General features: G+C 47.0%; 3 protein-coding genes across 4 annotated transcripts; all 3 read right to left on the bottom strand.

The window, feature by feature from the left end:
- Positions 1 to 114: 114 nt before the first annotated feature.
- Positions 115 to 5,886, bottom strand: LOC100834422 (serrate RNA effector molecule). The gene is made up of 12 exons (XM_003574743.4): positions 5,519 to 5,886; positions 4,812 to 4,858; positions 4,337 to 4,391; positions 3,601 to 3,675; positions 3,358 to 3,432; positions 3,219 to 3,266; positions 3,029 to 3,097; positions 2,164 to 2,925; positions 2,029 to 2,077; positions 1,724 to 1,938; positions 1,446 to 1,655; positions 115 to 645 (listed from the first exon to the last, which is right to left on the bottom strand). The coding sequence occupies exons 1-12, from the start codon at positions 5,761 to 5,763 to the stop codon at positions 585 to 587; spliced, it is 1,911 nt and encodes a 636-aa protein (XP_003574791.1). The 5' UTR covers positions 5,764 to 5,886; the 3' UTR covers positions 115 to 584.
- Positions 5,887 to 6,477: 591 nt separating this feature from the next.
- Positions 6,478 to 9,447, bottom strand: LOC100823180. Its single transcript, XM_010237017.3, has 9 exons — positions 9,247 to 9,447; positions 8,224 to 8,430; positions 8,034 to 8,136; positions 7,863 to 7,942; positions 7,703 to 7,780; positions 7,245 to 7,336; positions 6,949 to 7,060; positions 6,685 to 6,810; positions 6,478 to 6,579 (listed from the first exon to the last, which is right to left on the bottom strand). Exons 1-9 carry the CDS (start codon positions 9,445 to 9,447, stop codon positions 6,478 to 6,480), a joined length of 1,101 nt encoding a protein of 366 aa, XP_010235319.1.
- A 342-nt stretch (positions 9,448 to 9,789) lies between these two features.
- Positions 9,790 to 13,145, bottom strand: LOC104583737 (methyltransferase-like protein 13). Of its 2 annotated transcripts, none has more exons than XM_010237019.3 (9): positions 12,712 to 13,145; positions 11,093 to 11,206; positions 10,937 to 11,005; positions 10,823 to 10,842; positions 10,695 to 10,747; positions 10,588 to 10,618; positions 10,422 to 10,500; positions 10,140 to 10,273; positions 9,790 to 10,047 (listed from the first exon to the last, which is right to left on the bottom strand). In XM_010237019.3, exons 1-9 carry the CDS (start codon positions 12,881 to 12,883, stop codon positions 9,991 to 9,993), a joined length of 729 nt encoding a protein of 242 aa, XP_010235321.1. In that variant the 5' UTR covers positions 12,884 to 13,145; the 3' UTR covers positions 9,790 to 9,990. The 2 variants fall into 2 exon arrangements, with proteins under 2 accessions (XP_010235321.1, XP_010235322.1); XM_010237020.3 differs by having other exon boundaries at positions 10,140 to 10,270; positions 12,712 to 13,141.
- Positions 13,146 to 23,512: the final 10,367 nt, after the last annotated feature.

Below are 23,512 nucleotides of genomic sequence, written 5' to 3'. Positions count from 1 at the left end.
CCAGAGGACCACCCGACTGAGCTTCCAGGTCCACAATGACTGGACACATTGAGCAATAACTCGTGCAATGGCGTTAGGCCGGAGAGCTGCAACCTGCACATGGTTTCCAGGACAGGCCAAACCATACAGACTGGAAGTAAGGGGTGATCACAGTTTTCAGGAAGGACAACTTCGTAGCAGTTTCCGACATCAAACAGGTTTTCCATCATCTACCTACCAAACCATTCGCGCATATAAAATTACACATTCGTCCTACACAGTGCAGAATATCTGGCACGTAGCGGAGAATATTTGGTCTGGATGGATACCGCAGGCAAAAGCTTGAATACCTCTGCTTAGACTATGTGGAGGGGCAGCTTTGACCATGCTTCACAGGGAGAACAAAAATGGAGAGCTACTGTGACTAGCCTGTGGTTGGTTCATTTTAGAAGCGCCGAGACATGAAATAACTCAAAGAGACAGGGACACCACCTCCGTGTTTCCTCCACGGGTAAATCTAGAGTGGGGCGAGGTCTTGCTGTGAGGTGATGTTGCCTAAGAATTACCCAAGAGATGGAAGGATCATGAAGCACTCGTCTACTCGTCTACAAGCTCCTGTAGTCCATAACTGTCACTTCGTCTCCAGGAGCATCGAGATCTTGATAGCTGCAACCAGAAGGTGTGAAACAGGTGAATGAGTGTATGAAAGAGAATCGGACAACGGGGAGGAAAAAGTATATGGAATGCTTAAACATGTGCAGAGTCGGTGCTAACTTGGAACAGAAAATTTACAACCATGCATACAACGGATGATGTTTACTTTTTTTAATGTCAAGCGACGATGTATTGTCTTTAAATGTTAAGGGGTAATGTTTACTCAGAAGCATAAAATCTGCGACCTCACATGCAGCAGGGAATAACACTATCTTTAAACAAAAAGACAAACAATATTTGTAATAACGGTAGGACAGCTGCTTTAGAAACACAAAAAGAAGCATTTACTTGGAAATAGTACTAGGAACATGGTTTACAATGTTTCAAACTGCAGGCACTTAATGTGATGTATCAGCCATATTTTTTGAGGTATACAAACTACAAATCAATCTGAAAATAAAGTAAACGCATCTGCTCTGTTGATCAGCTCTAATGTGCTACTCCCTCCGATCCATAATAAGTGTCCCAGATTTTGTACTAACTTAGTAGAAAGTTGTACTAAACCTGAGACATTTATGATGGATCGGAGGGAGTAGCAAACGGAAAAAATATCGAATTGTACTTGAGAGCGCAAGATGCCCAGATTATGCATATGCACATCATGACGACAATCAGAGATAAGTTTTGTTTAACATTCAGCATACCCAATTTATTGACAATGTTTCGAAATGTTGAAAATAAATCGATTATATTACAGGTTGAGGACCATTAAGGGGACAAAAGTTCAATGAGATTGAGATATAAGTATTAACCTTCGTATTTTACGTGGATCGTGCATACGAGGATCATGCATTAGAGGAGCATTAAGCATTGGAGATGGACCACCCATTGGGGGACCACCACCCTTTCCTGCTTTCCTAGGACGTGGACCAGCAGCTGGCTCAAAAGGTGTTGGCCCACCTTGCTCCCTCAACATACGCATTGCAACTTCCGGTGGTGCAGGAATAAACGGTCCTAGTGGGCTGCAATGGCAAGGAAAGAACAATGAGTAACACTCACTATGCAAAATAAGCAGAAGTTGTGGACTTACCCAGCACCAGGCACAGGCATCAGCATTGGAGGAGCAGGGACATCCGGAGGAAAGGCACCATGCATCGTCGGATTACCATAAGAATCATACATTGGATCATCAGGATTCTCACCGGACCCATCTTGGCTTGGCGAATCAGCATTTCTGTCAAACCTACGGCCACGTTCATCTCTAAGCCGACTCTCAATTGGTGGCCGTTGTTTGCCCTTTTCTCTCTGTAAAATTGGCCAGTACAAACAAATAGACATGAAAACTTAAGTTTTTGCCAATTTGCAGATGAATATAAACCAGACAATCAAGCTTACTGGAGCAGGTTGCTGCATGATCGGTGTTCCCCCAGGCGCCTTGGGATCACTGCATTCAACATACAATAACCCATAATAGGCTTGCAATGTGAAACATCAATTCACTTAAAAAGGACAAAGCTGCAGAATACGTACTTCATATAATTCTCAAAATAAATATCATCTCTCACTTTTGAAGTCAGCTCCACCACAAATTCTGTATGCTTGAGTTTGAGATGCTTCGTGACGAACTCAGAAGCATGGAAAAGCTTTGTGCAGCCCTTGGCTCCACAACCATATTTCCACCCATACTTCTCATCCCTTATTTTTCTCACATATGGATCCAACACTTCACTGGCAGCTGTATCAATCTTCTCCTTGGCTTTCAATATTTCCAACGGATCCTGACCTTGAATCCTGTCTTGCCAGAACGAATCAAGATTCTCCTCCCATTCAGCTGCATTTGAGCTAGCCCCATCATATGTCCTTGAGTCCGATTTCACATGCCTTAGGCCCTTGGGCTCATTTGTCTCAGACATGCCATAATAATCAACACCATGGATACGCCACAAATAGGTGACAAGAGTATCCAGCAACTCAACACCCTCAAGACCCTTTACAGTAGACGCACCCCGTATTATCACAATTGGTCCCATTGAACCATGTGATGTATCCCTGGCTGCTTTGTCGTCATCAGTACCTGACAGCACATTATTCTCAATACCCTTCTCAGAATCAAGTTTACTGATGAGAGCTTGAGCTTGTTGAATGTCGATGCTAACACGTCGAGCCTCAGAACTAACTGGATGAGCCTTGGGAGCAGCATAGTATAAATCATCAGGATGCTTCCCTTTTTTTCCATTTGCATTCAAGTCATTATTTCCAGATTTGTTTGCTGCAGAACTCAATCCTGGACCACTGCATGGTGGTAAATAAAGATAGGTAAAACACATACTCTCTTCGAAAAGGTGGAGTTTGCTTGCGTGCGTGTGTGTTTGGGGGGGGGGGGGGGGGATCTTACGTGTCCAATCTTCCGCTCTGCAAATCTTGGAAGAATTCATTTGCAGTACCTCTTGCAAGTTCATTCCTTCTGCTTGTCAAATAAAAGATAATATAATTATAAATTATCACTCTGAACCGGACTGCTCAGAAAGTGATCATAAGGTGATATGTTAATTGCATAAACTTAGTGCATTAAGAAAATAGTTAACCTTTCCATAACAGATTCAAGATTAGTAGGATGGTACTTGTTTCTCAACCTGCAACAGAAGTAAGAAATGGATCAACAAAATGCTACAGAAGAAATTTGGTCACTAGATGGCACATCCAGATATGCAAAAAAAGTATTACCAATCTTCATTCTTATGAAGGTCAAAGTAAGCTTTCTTCTGAGTTGTGATGTACTCTGACTTGTATTCTTCATATCTAAAATCGGAACAATGGATGGAAATGTCAAATTAAAATCCACACCAATCATACAGAAAGAACACTATGCACAGCATAATAAAAAAAGGAAGATATAGCAGCTGTGGTTACAATAATGAAATATAACTATAAGTCTGCCAGCAAGAGAAAAGGTACAGCATAGCACACCTGCTTTGAGCTTCAACAGGTGAAACATCATCTTCGAGCTCCAACATGAAATGCTTGTAAGACATCAGGCCTTCCCTGTAGAGTATCAATGCCGCTCATGTTAGTGCAAGGAAGAAGAAGCAAGGCCAAATATATCCAAAGTAAGATGTACTTTATTCAACCCTGAATTTTACCCATAGGTTGGTTTGGCCCCTCTGTTTTATGCCCCTCTAGATTTAAAACTGCTGACAGAGTGACAGTTGGTCCTTTTAGAGAGATATATGGATGTAGGGATGAATTAGGGCACAACATAATGTTGCTTATATTTTAGTGGAAATGGTGTGTACTTGTTTTCTCTCAGCTATCAACTTGTTTACCCGAATCATACATAACTGTTCAAAATGATGATTGCCTCGTTTTCCATTATTTAATTCAAAGAATGAATTAAGAACTTTTCATGAGTGTATTATGTATTACTTCAGGAAGTTTGCAACGATGGTTGCTTCTTTTATCACCCAATACCAATACGAGTATTTAGTTCAGGTCATATATAGTACATTAATCTTTCGCATTATAATGATTCTCCAGTCTCCACTTTGTCAATGGACCAACCAGAATTACAGAAATTCTTGTATAACACAGTATACAGATGATGTACCAGTCTATTATCTCACCTCAGCAGGTAAAATTAGTCTCTTGATAAATTAGAAAGTGCAAAACAAAAATACATGAAGCCAATTTAGAATAACATATGTACCTGCGAGAGTTCCCCGCGCCTTCATTCCATCCACCACGTCCAGAATCATGCCAATCTATAAAAGATGTTGGAAGTAGGCGAGAATATAGTTAAGGAACAATTCCAATTTCCATCCACAAAATATTGAAGTAGACAAGAATTAATCTGTGTCCCAGATGATAGGCCATATAATTAATGAACAATTCCAATTTTTATCCTAACTCATCAATTTCTCTTTATAGTTTGCAAAGACTTTTAGGATTAAAAAATAACTTGACTTTGCTATGGTTCACGATCCAGTCTGTTGACTACATAAATGTATTGCATGGTCAAAAGACTCAACAAAGATGAGGACAATTGTACAGGCAAATGAACTGAAGTCAGACTACCTTTCCTATCTAACATGGGACTTAAAACTAGAGTTACAAATCTACTAAGGTTTGTACCAAACGATAATTAGTGAATACTGCACAAACCCTCGTCCACTAATGCATACCTGGTGCACGATTGCTGTGTCGACCCTGGCCACCATCATTCCCGAACCTAGGAGACAAAGCACAGAGATTTTAGAAACTGCAGCAGCGCCCAAAGCAACGTGTAAGGCTGTAATCACAAAAACTAGAGACTAGCAGACGCCCAGACCGTCTGATACTTTCATTCCTTTGCGCTCACTATTTTAGCAATTAGCAGCTCTGGGATCCAAAATAAAGAATCCATGTTGACTACTGAATTCTTAACAGAGCCTCAAGTCAACTAGTGAGCTCAGTCAGCGCAGGTACCTCAGGATTCTTATGACGTTATTGGTATTCAGGAGCTAAACACCCGAACTACAAACCTCATGTAATTCCCAATGTGGCGAAGCAACGTCCTTCTAGCCATAGTGATTTCGAATATATAACAAACCTCGACCTCTTAACTCGCTTAGCCCCGGTTGTAAAACAACTTGTTAGAGGAAACAGCATGCATCTACAGCGCGCCTATCGCATACCCCAAGTCCGGAGCGCCATACCTAAATAGTTCCTCTCATGTCTCATCCGTATGCTAAACAAATCTAAAGACCACGGTTTTAAATCAGCAACGGACGGACGATCCGTACTGACAGCAGAAAACCATAGATCCTAGCAAGCGCGTTGATCCAATCACTTCAGCTAAAAAAGTTGAACTCCTCCTCCAAAAAATTCCGAAAGGCACGGTCTCACTCACCTCCTGTCGTCCTGCCCGCCGCCGCTGCCGAGGCGGCGCCGGTCGAAGCCGCCTCCCTCGGCCCGGTGCCTCTTGTTCTGGGCCGCCGGCGGAGGGGGTCCGGGCGGCGGCGGCGGGAGCACGGGCGAGGCGCGGCCGCGTTTGCGGTCTCCACTACCGCCGCCGCCGCCGCCGGAGGACGGGGGAGGAGGGGAGGTGGAGGCCCCGGGCGTCCCGCGTGGGGGCGCGTCGGCGACCTCGGCCATGGGTGGGTGGCGCGCGGGGCCCTAGGGCGGCGCCTAGGCAGCTTGATCTGGATGGAGAGGATCTCCCGGGTCGGGTCGTGTTGGGAAGGTGCGTGGGGGGGAAGAAAGGGGAAACGAGGAGTTGTGAAAGGGAAACGAAGAAGTTGTGAACTTGTGCGCTGTGTCCTGTAGGGCCGTTTTGACTCGACCTGCGGGCCACTGGTCAGCGGGACCCACCTGTCATAAGGACGCAACTTGCTCACATTTTCAAGAGATATTTTCTCTTTTGAAAATCCATGCTATCATCCGTAGTTTCTCGCCTGTGCTTTGTTTAAATTGTTAGGCGTGAAAAAGTAATCTTGTTATCTCTACTCGATGTCTACATTACATGCTATATTTGGTTAAAGGAGTTGACATCAGATCAAATATATACTCTGTTAAGCATATCAATACTTTCCACGGTCAAAATAACATGCTGGGATGCGGAAACCAACGATTAGCTCGTCCAACAAACTACACTAAAAGTGATACAAGCATATAGCCATATAGGTACACTATTTGGTGATTTTCTTGCCAGAGAGATCCTACTTATTAAAAGAGAGAGAGATCCATCTTATTTTGCACTTGTGGATGCTACATTACATGATATACTCAATTATTCTTTGCCTAGCCATGGCACAAGCTTGTAATACTAGGGAAACCGAGTACACGCTGGTCGTGCGCTATCTTAAAACTTTATTTGCTGCTCGTCTTGATTATCTTATGTAGCGCTCTCTTGGCCTCCTCTAGAGTCTCCACCTTGTATGGTACATCAAATGCAAGCCTCTGAATGTTGAACTGCACGGAACAAATTATAAGATGAAGATCGTGGAGAGAAGCATTTTTCTTCCTTGAAGAAATAGCCCTTGTAGGTGATGGTAAGTGATCTTGCATAAAGTTTACCTGTGCACCCTGGCGAACCCGTATGTCTATCCCTTTGCTGTCTACTGATATAAGAGCGGCATCATCAACCTCACCTTCAGAGGACATGAACTCTCTAAGTGGTTTAGAGAAAATCGCGTTCAATTCCTACATGTAGAGCATGCATCAAAAGTGGTTGAGGTTTACTGTAATCGCCTATATCATAAGTATTAGCCCGTGACTAACATAATGACTGAACTATTCTGTTGTTCATGTCATATACCGGGATTTGGTATTAAAGTTTACCTTTAAGCTTTGTTCGCCACCATCAACTGCTATCTTGTCAGGTTGAATAGTTTCATACTCTTTCACATCCACCCATGCAACAGTCCCAAAGCCTCCAATGAAGTATATGTCGCTGTAATTATTGAAGATAGTCTGTCACAAATCCTAACTTATACAACCATCTGAATAAATCAAATAGTGCTTTGCAATGGAAGGGAGAAGAGAACATTTCCAGTTGGGCATGTGTATAAATGTTAACTGGATTGGCCAACGTCAAAATACAGAAGAGCATAACCCATCAGATAAATGTCACAGACCTTATGTTCTGCATCCTGTAGTAGTAAAAATTCCCCCACTGTTGAGATGCCCATTGTTGATGTTTTGCGACATACTGCTTATGAGCCCATTCCTGGAGGATGCACACATTCACCATCAGTTTATGAAATATTTTAAAACCACAAATGAAAGAATAAATATGCATTCACTCTGAAAGATACATCACGCACTTAAAAAAGCGACAGATCACACATTCCAATCACGTATTCTGTAGGACTGTAACATCCATGAGAAAACAACTATTCTCTCTAAGCCCATGACATGATAAAAAGTGCAGCCCAAAAAACAAGAAAGACCAAAAACCAACTTAAAAAATAATAATTTGGAGAATTAATAGGAGTGCTTAATTTTTTATGATTAACATGCTGGCATCAATAGAGAAAGTAATTACCTAGCTGATGAAATATCAATTATGAAGCAACAAAAGCAAGAAAGGAACCTGGTGTTCAGCTGGCAAAGGGTAGACATCACCAAATATCGTGACACGAGCATTAGACAGTCCACTCCATCCAGGTACCTGTTATGATTTATGAAGGACTTGAGTAATAACTAACAAGGAATCTTTCTGCACCAGTAAAGCATATTTAGACACTTCATACCTGGACGACAAGTGTGCATCTTGGGTCAGAGAGCAAATTTCTGGTGTGTATTGCTAAGGGCGACAACGAAAATATTGGGTCTGCACAAGACATCAACACAAAATAATTAACTAAGGGGATCTAACAGAGTGCATCATATTTATCCAAATTGTAACCAAGTAGCTATCTTACGGCCCATCGAGTCATTAGCAAAGTCAACAAGTGAACCAAACGGATATCCAGCACGGCGATGATGCATGCCAGACATGACGGTGCATAGATGAGCAAATCGTGCCTGGTAAGCAGAGTAATACAGGAATAAGACTTCATCCATGAGAACCAAAAGAAGCTTAAGAGAAAGGGGCTGACTAACAGAAGCTACCTGTTCCATCAAATTACGAACAGCCAAAGCCGGTGGAGGTAAACCGTGGGCAAAAGTTGCACTCTGCACACCACCAGATATAGGGGTTCTGAACAGGCCAGCTCTGGATCCGCTTGAGTCAGGAGTGGTATTGGCTGATAAAGTCGTGCGCGACTTGTCGGTCACGATCGGTCCAAGAGCTCCATTTTGACTTGGATCACTCTTCAACTGTTGAGCAGCAGTTTAGTACGAACCGAACATGCATGACCGATCAAAAGGCAAAAAACACTAAGACTCTAATCATTCTTCAATTGTTAAACAACGGTTAGTACTAAACTAATATGGTGACCGCTCAAAAGGCAAATGACACTACGACTCTAATCACTCTTAGAATGTTAAGCAACTGGTTAGAAATAAACAAACATATGTGACCAATCAGAAGGCAAACTAAACAAAACTAAAATTGGACTACTTCATCTTATCAAAAAATATTTTTCTTTCGAGGCAGAAGCATTGCCCATTAGTCAGGAAGAGTCTGGAACCGATATTTACAGGATCATCTTGATCTTTTACGACAAAGAAGATAAATGATATCTTTATAGGCCTTTTCTCAACAACAAAAGATGTATCTTCGCGTATCGCGAACGACACATCCGGAGAGATGATTCTCAAGTCTCAACTAATTCAACATCCAGAAACTTTCAGTTGCTTGGTACGAAAAAGACACGCTTCTTAAAAATCTTCCCAGCCGATTTCAAACATATCAAGTTTCGAAACCCAGTGACACCTTCGTAAGAAGGTAATCGAACAACCCAGACATACAGCCAGGTGTAGGTACGTCCACGATATTACCTCGCATCCAATCCAGCGCCTAACAGAACTCCCCAATCGCAACAAATCAAATCTCTTCCGGGATTCATCCAGTGTTCTATGCTGCCACGCCCATCTACTTCACTACTCACAGCGACCAACAACACCCGGACAAAAAACCTTCGCCAACTCGCGCTCTGAACCCCGTTCCCTAAGCGTTCAAGGCGTGGTTACCTTTATGACGGGAGTGCCGTTCGGGGTGGCGACATACTCTTCCTTATCCTTGCCGCCGCCGCCGCCGCCGGGCGCGGCGGCCGCGCGCAGGGGCCCGCACGGGCGTGCGCGGAGGACCGCGACGCGGGAGGTCGGCTGGCGGGCCTGGAAGCTCGGGACAAGTGAGGAGGATGCGGCGGCGGCGCCCGCGAGAGCCTCCATTGGATCGACGGGACGAGGGGCAGAGGCGACGGAGAGATGAGTCAGGAAGGCGGCTAAGAGAAAAAGGCAGAGGAGGACGACGGAGAGAAAGTGAGAAAGATTTTTAGAGGGGAGGTGCGAGAGAATTTGAGAGACGTGTCGAGCCCACAGGCGTCGGATTGGAACTGGACGTAGATGAGTAGATCCATGACGCCAGGGAATTCTCAGGATTCTTCCTCCACTTTCCCTTTGCCTGGGTTCTCGTAAAATTCAGTTTTTACAGAAAAACCTAGATAATATTTCGATTCTTTTCTCCTATATATATTTCCAGCAACTATGAGCAATCCCTCCCTTGGACACAAATTTGCACAGAACAGGAATTAAGGAAATTTGCACCACAAGGATGGTAAGAACCGGCAACAGCAGCTGTAATTTCGCTAGACCGTTGGCAGCAGCAAAGCCAGTTAAAAGAGAGTTAATACAGAAAGGTCTTCCCTACATTATTCGTTCGCTACACTGGTTATACACGATGATCCAAATGTGGTTTTTATACAAAGGAATCGATCAGCTGGCTGCTTCGTCTGCCTCGGCCTTCGAGCTCGCCCTTGCACCGTTGTCGCCCTGCGGTGATGTACATTTACACAGTATACTGGTGGTGAAATGGAGAATGACGCGAAAAAACAGGTTAAGATGAGCTTTGCTGGCGTGCTGACCTTTATACAGACATAGATGTAGTGAACGTCAGGTTTCGGGCCGAGAAGGCTTATGGTCGATGTGCTGTCATCGTGTAGAGGCAACGGCTTCGTCAGGTCCCATTTCTGCTTGGAGCTTCTGTCCCATCTGTCTGCTATGTCCATTGTGGATGCCAAGCGGGGAAAACGGACAGCAAAGTGTTACTTATAGCTTTGCAAAACAAAAGAATAGATTAACAGGGTCAAGAGTATATATATGGGCAGGGACATGGTTAGGTTGTGCCGGTCGCAAAACCCACTAACCTATGACATGAAGCTGTACTGTCCAAATCTGCATGTCCTTCAGGAGATGCAATCGATAACTTGGATCCCCGTAAGTGATCTGTAGCATCGTGGCACCCACAGAAATTTATGTACACAAAAAAAAAGGATCACACAGTTGCCACGATAATATACTACTATCATTTACCATAATGTAGACCCCCGTATCCTTGAGAATTCTGCAGATAGAAGAAACAAATATAACCAACCGTCAAATAAACAGGTGTCAAAAACAAATGCCACTTGACTCTTTACCTGTTGACCTCCCCTAGCATCTTTGTTGCATGCTCTTGTGAATTTTGGCCGCACTACAATACAAGAAACACGACTCTTGAGTACGACATAGGAAAACTATCAGAGTATCCTCGCAACAATTGACTCACCATAATAGAATCTAGTGTTCCTGCAAACAACAAAATGGGTTAGAACCAATGCCATGCTGCATATGTATGTGGAGATGTTTGGTGATACTGGCAAGTATTACGTGGTAACTGTACCTTTGTCGAGCACAGCATCAAATGAACCAGTTTCAAAATCTGACATGTTTTTTACGTCCATCTTCATATCTATAAATTGTAGGAAAATAATACAGTAGTAAGTGGTATATACTCCGAAAGGATACAGTGTTAGAATGTTGGGAACAAAGATTATACATTTCATTTGAGGCTTATCATGGTATTTCTTCTTCATCTGTTCAATCACCACTGATGATATATCGACGTTGACAACATCCTGGTAACCATCGTCAACCATGTTTTCACCAAAAACTGCAACATCCAAAGGTAGCTTAATAAACATAATGACAACAATCTACAATTGGAATCTAAGGTCAGAAAGTGATTAATGCTAGTCTGAAATTACATGTAAAATTCATTCAAATTATGGTTGAAAACATCTCAATTCCCAACTATCAACAATACAATCACTTGAGTCACGGCAAAAACAGATGCACATAAGCACATATATTTAAGCATTCCAGCATCAAAAGGTGGAAAGATAACATTTGTTCATCGTGTATGCTCTACTGTCAACATAATCTTCACTTGGAAACAAAATTTGAGGATGGGTGAAACCAAATCAAGGTTTTCATAGAAGCAAAACTGTGGACATAAATGGATGAAAGAGTCCATGATGTTTAAGGTCACTAACTCGTTTAGTGGCTAGAAAAATCATGGGAATCTTAGGAGTCATGGTAATCTTAACACAGGGAATGTGGTGGGAGTGGGAATCTCAGAGAGCTGTCTATTCCAAGAGAACGCAAAACCCACAAACTCTGGAACCTTCTTCCTGCCGTAATCTAATATACCGAATTTTCATGCTACCATACACCCCGTGCCAAACGCAGGAATGTTGTTGGATTACCCCAGATTCCTGGGAATCATCTCAACATTCCTGCTACCATACACCCCGTGTTGCGATTTCGACTCCACTTCAAGTAACTCTCTGTCATGATCTATTGCAGTAATTAATCAGTAGTAAGCTGAATCAAGTAGCAATGCTCCGTAGAGTACAAGGTGCAGCTATCCTTCTGGCAGAAGCATTTCCAGAGCAGCACTCTTTATGATGTGACACTGATAAAGCACCAGGAGTACATACACGGTTGTGGATCTCACTTTGCACATGCTTTTTTAGCCAGACAATGACAGTGACATGGGAGCAGAAGCCTGTAATGCACCACATTTTGCATGTGCTTTTTAGTGTCAACGAGCACAGGGGGCAGGATAGTGGTTGTCTCAGATGATCTGGCAAAGCAGAATTGAATTGCTAAACCACTAATAGGCAGCAGTGCTAGTATGAACTAATTCCAGAATGAAGACCGATGCAGCATAGCATGTACACACCGGAATGCTAGTTGCCTTTGATTACACTACTCCTACATGTTACCATCCCAGTATTCCCAGTCACAGGCAATTCCATCAAACAAGTGCCGTGTGGTCGAAGGCTTTTATGTGTATAACAGCATTCAATAAATTCTTCACCCAAAAAATATTAAGGGAGTTTGCAGAGCACGGGCACATTGCATTCCAGTTGATCCACACCTCGGTCAACAGTCTTTCCCGGGGAATCCCAACCGATCTCGGGCGGGGTCACGCGAGGGGACGCTCGCGCTAGGCACCACCGCGTGTCAACTAAGCGGGCCTAGAGACGGTACCGGCGTCCTGCCCAGTACCGGTCCCATCGGTTCCTCTGATCCCACCCCAAGGGCGAGCGGGCAATCAAATGAAATCAACTCGACTCTTGTACACTAGTCTAGTCTAGGGCAGTGACTAACCGGAGTTGCCGCAGCCGACGAGGAGGAGGCGGTGGTGGGGGCGGACGTAGAGGCGGAGCAGCGGCGCGAGGGCGGGGTACTTCTGGTACCAGTCGAAGGGGCCGGCCTCCTTGCGGTACCGCTCGTCCCAGTACCACGCCTCCCCGTAAGCCTGCGACGCCGCCCCCGTCATCCCCCTCCCTTCCCAGTGACTGGACTGCCCTTCCCTCCCGCCGGATCTGCTCTGAGCCGGGCTTCGATCGATCGACGGGCGCCGGCCGGCCGGCCAGGAGGAGCAGGTGATTGGGAGGGGTTGAGGATTCCGGATCCGCTGTGCTGTGGAGAGTGGTGGGGGGACCACGTGGAGTCGGTTCGCGATCTGCGCAAGTGCGATGCGAGAGACCTCTCGGCTGTCGCAGGAAAGTGCGATGCCACGAGGCACGACACGAGGACGAGTGGTTTTCTCCTTAAGGGCTCCTTAAGGGCTCGTTTGGAAGCCCATTTTCCCTCCGGAATTCCGGGCCTTTTCCTGGATGAAAAAACCGCGGGCCAATTTTATCCAGGTGAGCCCGTGACGCGTTTGGTAGTACATGAGGAGATGGATCCCTTCCTTTTCCACGGCCTTTTCATGGGGAAGGCTCCCACGACCCAGCACATCGGGAAAAAAAATCCACGAGCGAGAGCTCATTCTTACGACGCATCGCAACCGTGCGACGCCGCCGTTCTTCCCTCCGGCGACCCGAAGCGACGCTGCGGCCTCCCTCCCTCGACCGCGAGTGGCATCGTCGACCCGGCCGCCTCCCAGCCCTTCCCCCGACCCGACCTGCGAGCGACGCCCCATCCCCTGAACCGGCCGCCTCCCTCTAGCGACCGCGAGCGATCCCGCCGCCTCCCTCCGGCGACCGAGGGCCATGCCCCCTCCCTCGAGCTCTGCTCCACCTCGACGTTCTTCTTCCCTCGGATCTGAAGAGCTTCTATCATTATCTCTGTGAGCATAAATCCCTCCTCCCCTCCCTTCCCCTTGCTGTCAAATAGCACAATCAAATCTTCACCACGGTGGAAGGAGATCCCAGGAGGATCCCTTGTGCCCCTGAAAATCCCCGCTGGGGTTTGATTACCTGGTTTTTTTACTCCCTGCAGCCAAATGAGCCCTAAAAAATGAAACAGCCCTCTGTGTGATGGTAGGCCCCTCGGGGCCAGCTTTGCTTGCGTGACGTGGGTGATGTCGTGGGCCAGGACTCACCGGATGGCCCAGCCCAAGCCTGTGTGAATAATAAATGCAATGGTTTTTTTTAACGGTAAACGAATTGCGATTAAAACAACGGTACTTAAAAAAACGAGCTATGGCAGATACAAAATAAGATCGCCGCACAATTGTCTAAATCCAACGTCTCATATCGCTTCATTTTTTTTTGCGAGGACTAATACATAACGCTTCATTGGTGTATACAATATATGTAGTTTTAACTATCCATGGGCTAAAATTTGATTCAGGTGGGGCCCTCCCCCACCGTTGACCGTTAAAAAAAACTATCCATGGGGACTAATATCAATACACGCCGATATCAAATCAATACCAATGCGAAATATTTTTATAGTATTTTAGCTTGGTATTTTAATAAACATGGTCATATTTCAAAAGGCTTGGGTTAGAATAAAACTAACTAAAACGCCTTCCCATAAAATAAAAAATAAAGAAGAAAGAAGTCCAAGATTCCATCTAATTAAGTGGTGTGACTAGTCAACGAAACACGGGCGTTGGAGAGCCATCTAACGCGAAGCAGCCCTTCGGCCGCCCCCGTCGAATCATATCATATCAAAGGGCAAAGGCCGGCCGGTGAGTTCTCTCCGTCCGATCGAAACGACCCACGACATAATTGCGCGGGTCAATCAATCTCTGATCGAGTACTTTCATAGTAATGGACTAATAATCTGTCATAAAACAAACACGATCAAGCTAGAGAGATGAGAAACACACGCCGGAATCATGCATGCTTGTCTAGTTGTCTTGCTTGGTTGGGACGTCGATCGAGTGGGAAGCAAATTAACGCGGGCACGCGGCTACGTTTTATTGGTTTCGCTTCCAAGCAAGCATTGGGCATGCGTACGATATGGCCAGTTTTGGCGTGTGCGTGCGATGAAGGCCGATCTCGGTACGAGGGAGCGCCGACACTCCATTTAATCGGTGACGCTTTTGTATATGCTGTCATAAAAGCCCGCACGTCAAAATTTTATACTCCCTCTCCCTCTGATCGGTATTATTTGTCTCAAATTTGTTCAAATACGGATGTATCTATGCATAAAAGACGTCTAGATAATGTAATATTTTGACAAGTAATTCTGGCCGGAGGAAATATATCCTTCTGCATCCAAATGTAGAGGTCGGGAGTCTATGAAAAAAATTCCTTTACCAGCACTACTCCAGAAAACCCCTCCAGTGGCGGTCAAAAAATTGGGTTGGTGGCGGTGATCACGCCTGCCATCAACTCTGCGTCACTGGAGATTTCGGCACCGGTGGCGGGTAAAATACCGGCCACTACTGCTCCGAGATCACCAATGACGGATAAAATACCCGCCACCGAAGACCCACAAACCGCCACTGTAAATCCTTCCGGCACCAACTGAAAAGTGCGTGGAGTACATCAGTGGCGGGCGAAGAACCCGCCACTGGACATTTTCGAGTGGCGATCTATGGCCACCGCCTCTAGAACCATTTCCAGTGGCGGTGTTTTCTAACCGCCACTGCTATGTGTTCAGTGGCGGTGGCTTTTAATCGCCACTGATACTATTTTTTTCCAAAAAAAAAGAATTATTTATAAAAATGAATATTCCTGTAGCACAGAAATAGCATGAATACAGCACAGCACAGATAATACCAGGAATACACCAGCACAATATACAACACCAAAAAAACAGAAATAGCAGCAAATATATTACAAAGTTCCACACAAGTTAAACATTCAAGTCACATGCATCTGTATACAAAGTGTTTGAAAAATGAGCCACAAATAAAAATATTCCACACAATTTAGCCACTTTTGACGACAATCCCGCCGCCGTAGTAACCCCCGCTCGATTTGAGGACCTCCTTGTTGAGGATTTCGCCGATGTCCTTCTGGATCTCGTACACGAGAATTTCAGAGTTGTGCCCTAACTCGGCGTGGGCCAGAAACCAATTCCTCACTTCTTCGAAGGTCTTCTTCCCCTTCGGCTTGAAATCGTTGATCATCTGCTGAATAGTGTGCACGCAGTAGTAACCGCAGTAGACGGATCTTTCAGGCTATTGCTCGCAGGGGAAGTTGAAATTGTGCCTGAGGAGAGCGTCAGGATTGCGGCTGAAACCAATCATCCCGTACCATTTCACCGCGTTGCGATAGGCTGAGTCGATGACATATTTGATCGGCCCAAAGTCGTGTTGTGGTTCATTCCCCTTGCGTCTTAGTGGATCAAAATATGTGACCCCTCCCATATCGAGGCAGATGGCAATTGTCACCCAATGGCCGTTGTTTCACAAAAGGACGCACATTGTATTAGGCAAATAATATAACAAGCAAGTCTTCCGACGGAAAAAGATTTATGTATTCACGCGAATTAAAAACAACTTACTGTAGATGGTACAATATCATTACGAAACGGCGGTCTCTGTGTTTCAAGATGAATTGAGTGAGGTATTCAATCGCCAACCTTCTACTTTCGGCCAACAATGGGTCTGGACCAAGCAAAGTAGCGTTGAAGAGAAGGGGGTCGGCGACGGCCATCCCATATTGCTTCACCCTATAGGCCTCCCTTGTGTAGTGTACACACCACAGTCTTGATATGGCGTTGTCGAGGCACTTGCGGTTGAAGAGGTGAAACAAGTCGAGGAAGTCAATGCCGAAGGTAACGTCGTTTTCCTTCTGGATTTCCCCCGTATTGGAGTCGAAGAAGCCATAATGCTTTGGCACTCGAACCCTGATTTCCAGATTCTGGAGGTCTGCGCCTGATGATGCCACATTCATGTATTTATCATGGAGCTCTTGCATCTCCCGTGGCAGGCGATACAGGTCATCCTGGGTGACCATCGGTTGTCTGGGGTGGAACAACAAAAATTGGGAGAATCGTCTGTCCACGAAATAAGACCCATCAGGCAATCTATCTCCAACACGGGGGTGGGTGGGCATCTTCAGAATGTCTGGCCGCTCTTCCCAAATCCCTTCTATCTGTGGCGCGGTCTTTGGTTGTCTTCCCGTAGAAGATGACTCTTTTGCCTCTTTGGAGGAGCCCTTGCTTGCCTTACCGCCTGTCCCCCTTTTGTTTTTCCTGCGTCTCAGGAAATCGGAACTGTCCGGTTTCTGGGGGACCTGCATCCCAGCAGGGGCACTTGGACGGCTCTCCAACGGGGCCGGTTGTGCTGCGGCTCTCCGAGGGACATGTCTTGGTGCGGATGGCTTCGGGGCTTCGGGTTTGGGCGGCGACGGAAGATTTTCGCCTGCATTGTCGTCGCTGCACTCCGCCGCAGCGGAGAAGTCTCGTTCCGCGGGCTCGTAGTCGAAAGGACCGGGTGAGGCGCCAAGCGGCGACGGAGACGTCACGCGCCGGGCGGGTGGAGACGGACCGAGGCGGGGGGACGGAGATGGAGACGGCTCCGAGGACCACCAACCTCCTAGGCCAGATGAGGTAGGAGTTGACGCAATCCCTTAGGGTCGTCGCCTCTTTGTGCGGACGATAAGGGACCGGTTTGTCCTCGAAGCCCCTGAGCACGGAGTCCACTTGCACCCTGACCATGTCGTCTCGCAGGGTCACGTGGTGCACCACGGCCGTACGCGGCATCAGCAACCCGCGCGCACCCAGAGGGTTCCCCACCGTCGGCATGTGTAGCCAGCATTTGACGCCCTTCTGCGCATGACAAACATAGCAACATCATTAATGGATTGGAGCATGATAGTGGTATTTTACAATTTTTCGTAGCGCACGAAGACGCTTACCGTGAGGTTCTCGTCGGGTGGCCTAAGCAGGTCAAGCTGGCACTCGGTGCCGGAGCATGAGGTGCTCTTATTCCGCAGCGGGGACGGATCTGATGGGGGTGGGCTTGGTTGGATGGGCGCCTCCGGGAAAACACCGTGATCGATGAAGTTGTCGACGTCACGCTGATTCCTTGCAAGCCGCATGAGCTTCCTGAGCTCCTCCCTCGCCAACACCCGGATCTTCTCATCTAGTTCCTCTGAGCTCTGTTCTTTGCTGGACGCCCTTCTGCGTTTGCGGGAACCTTGCTCTTTCGCCATCTGCCTGCGAAAGGGCCCGGAACCGACACCTCGCATATGGCCCCCGTGCTCATTTCGTTGCAGAGCGTAGCTGATGGCATCATCCCACTGTTGGTTGATAGACGAGTGGGAGCCATCCGACTCCCACTCTGCCATTGCACCCTGTATACAAAAAACAACATGCTCAGTGTTTATGTTATATGTGAGTATAAGAAGCCTAACCGATAAAAGAAGATGTCAGAACGAGGTCTTACGAGTGCAGCCTCTTGCTTCTCTGACATAGGCTTCAGGCCCGCCCACTGATTTGTGGTCATGGACGACCGCATCCATTTGCTGGAGTGCTCACTGCGAAGCAAAGTTGGGACCCTTGGCTGTATACCGGCTTGGTCCAATGCGGCGTCCTCCTTCGCCCACACCTTCTCCTTTCCGGGGCGTCCACGACTGTCGAGGCGGTGGTCGAAGGGCCTTTTCTCATGAAGCTCCTTGTACCATTTTTGGCTGGCCTTGAATTCATCTGACCTGACCCACTCCTTGAACCTCTCCCAGTCCTCCTCCGAGATCCCCTTCCAGTGCTTGTTCACCTCTGTCTTCAGTATTTGCCGATGAGCTTCCGGCAGTTATATTGCCACGTGCTCTGGCCCTTCCTCATGACTTGGTGCATCCGCCACTCCAACCGTCTCCTGATCTCATCATTGGCAGGCACGAACCGCTTCCATGCCGCCTCGTAACAGTCCTGCTTCACAGCTTCCGGGACGTCACTCCATCTTTGATAGATCCGAGCGCGTACCCGTACGATGGCGTTGCATGTGTTGGAGAATCTTTCTGCGGCCTCCACCGGTTCCTCCGGATAGTTTTCTTTGCTCAGCTTGGTAACGACCCACGACTCCATCGGCACCTTGTTCGCCCCCTGCTTGGACTTCGACTGAGTAGTCGACGCCGCACCTTGTTCGCCCTGGGCTTCTTCCTCGTTAGCTGCTCCTTCAAGGAGCAGCTGCTCCTCGGCTCCTTCAAGGAATAGCTGCTCCTCGCTCATGGCAATTTCCGAGGCCGAGGACGATGCCCCCGCTTCTTCTTCGACTTGTCCCTCCACAACCGGTGGCTGCTCAGGCACCTCTTCAACGCGAGCCTGAGCTTCCTATCCAACACTTATAAAAGTAATTTAAAAAAATGGAAAAATTCGGCATGACCTATGCTGTAAAACAAGAAAATTTCGGCATGACCATTGCTGTAAAACAACAAATGAATCTACCCGAATGTTATACCTGCATAAAAAAAACTCCCACCCACATATACCCCCTCGGCACGATGGCCGGACCCTTCTCAACGACCCGGCACGATGGCCGGGCCCACATTCCTGATGTCAACCGACACGATGGTCGGGATCACATCCATGTATCATTAAACCATAAACAGCAATAACATCAATACTTAACCATAAACAGCAATATAAACCCTAAATAGCTAGAACTAAACATAAACATCAATATTTACACCCTAACTAAACATAAACAGCAACCCTAATTTAAAAAAAATAGCAACCCTAATTTAAAACCCTAAGCATACCGGGGTCGCGACGGCGAGGGTCGGGGTCGGGGCGGGGGCCAGGGCGGAGGCGGCCGGGGCCAGGGCGAAGACGGCCGGGGCCGGGGCGAACGGGGCGGAGGCGGCCGGTGGAGGGGGCGGCATCGAGGCCGCCCGGCCGGCGGCCAGCGGGGGTGCCTGCGGGGCGAGGGTCTTCCCGCTCCTCCTCGTCCGTTGTGACCCCCCGGTGGTGTCCTTCTGCGACATGGCGGCGGCGCGGCGGCTAGGGTTTGCGTGGGCGGCGGCAGCGGCACGAGATTTCGGCAAGGCTTCGCCTAGGATTCGAGCCGTGAGCGCTGCTGGTCTGGGAAAGACGCGTGTCTCGAATACAAAAATTTCGCGAAGTCTTGCCCTGTAATATATATGGGGAGGGTTTCCAGTGGCGGGTATTTCGCAGATACCCGCCACTGAAGACCCTTCCTAGGGTTACAGGTGCAGGAGACCACCGGTGGCGGGTATTTCCGGATACCCGCCATTGGTGACCCACCAGTGGCGGGTATGTGAAAACCCCGCCACTGGTAATTGGAACAGGAGTGAGGGTTAACCACATCCCTGTTCCACGCACCAGTGGCTGCGGTATTGCATATACCCACCACTAGTTATTATTTTGACTCTAGTATTATATTTTTATTATATTCTATGTCTTTCTGAAAATTATGGCACCTAAACTTTCAAGTGTAAAAATAATTTTTTGTTGTCTCACTAAATATTTCAATGCTAAATACATTGCTGAAATTGAAATATTTATGCTTTTGTAGTGTTTATCGTGGTTAAAAATTGTTATAAATTACAAAATTGCTCAAAATGGTCTGATATTTGCAATGGAGGCTTCTCACACAACAATATGCCTGTATATGAAGTTTGGTGTCAAAATTCCAAATGAAGCCCATAAGAATAACATATTGGGATCATCTAGGTAGATATCTCTGATACCTTCTAAGCCAACTTCCAAATTGTAACATTATAACAACTTTGGGCTTGATTTTTTTCCATGTCGCTTCATTAGACTGAGAGGTGGGAATTTAGTCCCACCTCGCTAGTTTACGAGCAGTTCGACCAGCATATAAGACTTTCCTCCCTTCTCCCATCAGCTTCCGATTAATCCTCTCGCCTGTCTCCTGTGCTCCTCGCCTGGCCCGTGGGCCCGGTGCTTGTACTGTTCTTTGTGGGCTCGGATAACAGCCCCGTGGGCCCGGGTCCGCTCTGGCCTAGTAGGTAGTAGGCTCCTCCCGGGTTCGCCTGGCTGGGCCCAAACCTGAACAGCCTAGTTGACCCGGGCGGGCTTAAATTTTTTTTTCTCCTTTATAATGATGAAACAAGCAAATAAAATATGCATTCACAGTAGACAAATATTGCGAACAAATTTACGGCATTTGTTTTCAAATTTGAACAAGTTAAGATTCGAACCTCGTTAGAATTGAAACTACATTGAAAATCATCAACGAGCATAGCGAACAAATTTACGGCATTTGTTTTCAAATTTGAACAAGTTAAGATTCAAACCTCGTTAGAATTCAAATTACATTTAAAATTACACAAATAGTGAACTATTGGACAATCTTGTCTTTCTTCTTTGGTGTCTTCTCTTTCCTCTTATACGTTTGGACCTCATCGTGGCTGCTTCTGGCGTAGGCCCCGTCTTTTGTGGGTAATTTTGACTTATTTCTTGTCTGGATCGTCCGTCTTGCCACCTCTTCTTCATGCCTGGTCGTGGGATCAGAGAAACCTTCATAGTCTTGTTGTGAAGTTACTCCGTCGACCCCAATAATGCTCCTTTTACCTCTCCTCATGACTATGCGGTTTTTCGCTATCGGGTCTTCTACGAAGAAGACTTGTTTGCATTTGGAAGCAAACTGCCATGGTTCATGCAGTGCCGAGATTCTTTTGAAGTTCACCTGATGACGGGGAATCTCTTTTGGCAGAATCATTGTTGTGAACCTATGATCTTAATGCCTGACATCGCGTGCCCATCTGATGCGAAACATGGCGATGGTGGTGAAGGTGTAGTCAAGCTCCCAGATCTCTTCGACCACGCCGTAGTACGCTTCAGTCTGGTCTTTACTGTCGGTCCCCGTCTCAGCTACGAGCACTATACCGCAGTTTTGGTACGTACTCTTACGGTCTTGAGCCTTGGTGTAGTACGTATACCCATTCATTGCGTACGACTGGTATGTCACGATGTTGCGGTCGGGAAGACGTGACAACTTCTGGACAATCTTCTCATCTTCATTCGCCGCAGCCCTCGGATACCAAAGATCCTTGAGCCACATGGCGAATGTAGAATTGTGTTTTCGCTGGATCCAATCATCATTCCTGTTAGGGTTGAGGTTTCGAAGTTCTTCGATGTGCATATCGATGAACGGCTCGACCTCTGGCGTGAGTTGCAGCACCATTGTGTGTGCTCTTATAAAGTCGTCCATTCTTTGGCGGGCATGCACATCAAGCTCCTTTCGGCCAAGCCCACCTTCACCTTCTAGCTTCCCCTTATGTCGTGATTCGGGGACCCCTATGGGTTTGCGGTCTGCCAACCAATCAGTGCAGAACTCAACGCACTCTTCTGCATGATAGTCTTCCATGATGCTTCCTTCGGGACGCCCTCTATTACGAACATATCACTTCAGCACCATGTTGTATCGTTCGGGCCCAAACATGTTGTGCAGGAATGATGGCCCTAACAACAAGATCTCATCGGCGACGTGGACCATCAGATGGACCATAATGTCGAAGAACGTTGGGGGAAAGAACATCTCACATTCGCACAATATCTGTATCATTGCGTCCCTCAGTTGCAGGCAACGGTCCACCGTGATGGACTTCTGGCCGATCGTGTCGAAGAAGTCACAGAGCTTCATGACCATCTCTCTCACCCATGGCTCCATGCAGCCTCTTATTGCAACCGGAAGTAGCTGCATGAGAATCACATGGCAGTCATGAGACTTCATGCCAACCAGCTTATGGCTCTTCATGTCAACGAGTTTCTTGATGCTGGATGAGTAGTTCGATGGAACTTTGATGCCATGGAGACACTCGCACATTCTATGCAGCTCGGCTTTGCTCAGACTGTAACACGTAGGTTTGCATCGCGTATATATCGTGCGTTCACCATCCTTGTTTTCCTACGGCGCCTCTTCCTCTATCGGCCACAGCTTCTCCCTTATCCCCATCCACCGCAGGTCCTTCCGTGCCTTTGGTCCATCTTTTGATCTGTCCGCGTGGTGCATCATCAAGCCCAACAGGCTGTCGCACACGTTCTTCTCGACATGCATGCCGTCTATGGTGTGACGGCTCTGTAAGAACCTCCAGTAAGGCAGGTCCCAGAACACGGACCTCCTCTTGTACGTAAGGCCGCCACCATCTGGACCTGCAGCCGGCTGTGCTTTCCCGGCCACAACTTCGAAGTCTCTGACAGTTTCGTATACTTCGTGTCCAGTCAGTTCCCTCGGTTTGTGCCGCCTCTCTGCCCTCCCATTGAAGTTTTTCTTATCATCCCTCCACGGGTCCTTCATCTCCAGGCACTTACGGTGTTCCATTTACACAATCTTTTTTGATTTTGGCAGGAACAACCCGTCTGTCTCGTCCCCGCATTTTCTGCACGCTTTGTACCCATGTGTTGACTGGCACGATGAGTTCCCGTTCGCTGGGTAGTCATGCACACATGTCAGGAGAGCTGCTCGAAGGGTGAACTCCTCCTTCTTATGAGTGTCCCAAACCTTTCGACCCTTCTCCCAAAGCTCCTTGAGCTCATCCTTAAGCAGTTCCAGATACACGTTCAGATCAGCTCCAGGCTGCTTAGGGCCCTATATGAGCATTGATAGGTGGATGTACTTCCTCTTCATGACAGGCCACGGGGGGAGGTTGTATATGAACAGGATCCCGTCCGTACTCATCCCGAACCTGATGTTCCTGGGCTCTGCGCCGAACTCAGCGAATTCGTCGTCTAGAGTCCTCCATTGAGCCGCATCTGCGGGGTGTCTGAGGACTCCATCATCATTGCGGTACAC

Source organism: Brachypodium distachyon, chromosome 3 (assembly GCF_000005505.3).
Source record: "Brachypodium distachyon strain Bd21 chromosome 3, Brachypodium_distachyon_v3.0, whole genome shotgun sequence".
NCBI lineage: Eukaryota > Viridiplantae > Streptophyta > Magnoliopsida > Poales > Poaceae > Brachypodium > Brachypodium distachyon.
This window is presented reverse-complemented; position numbering and strand designations above follow the sequence as displayed.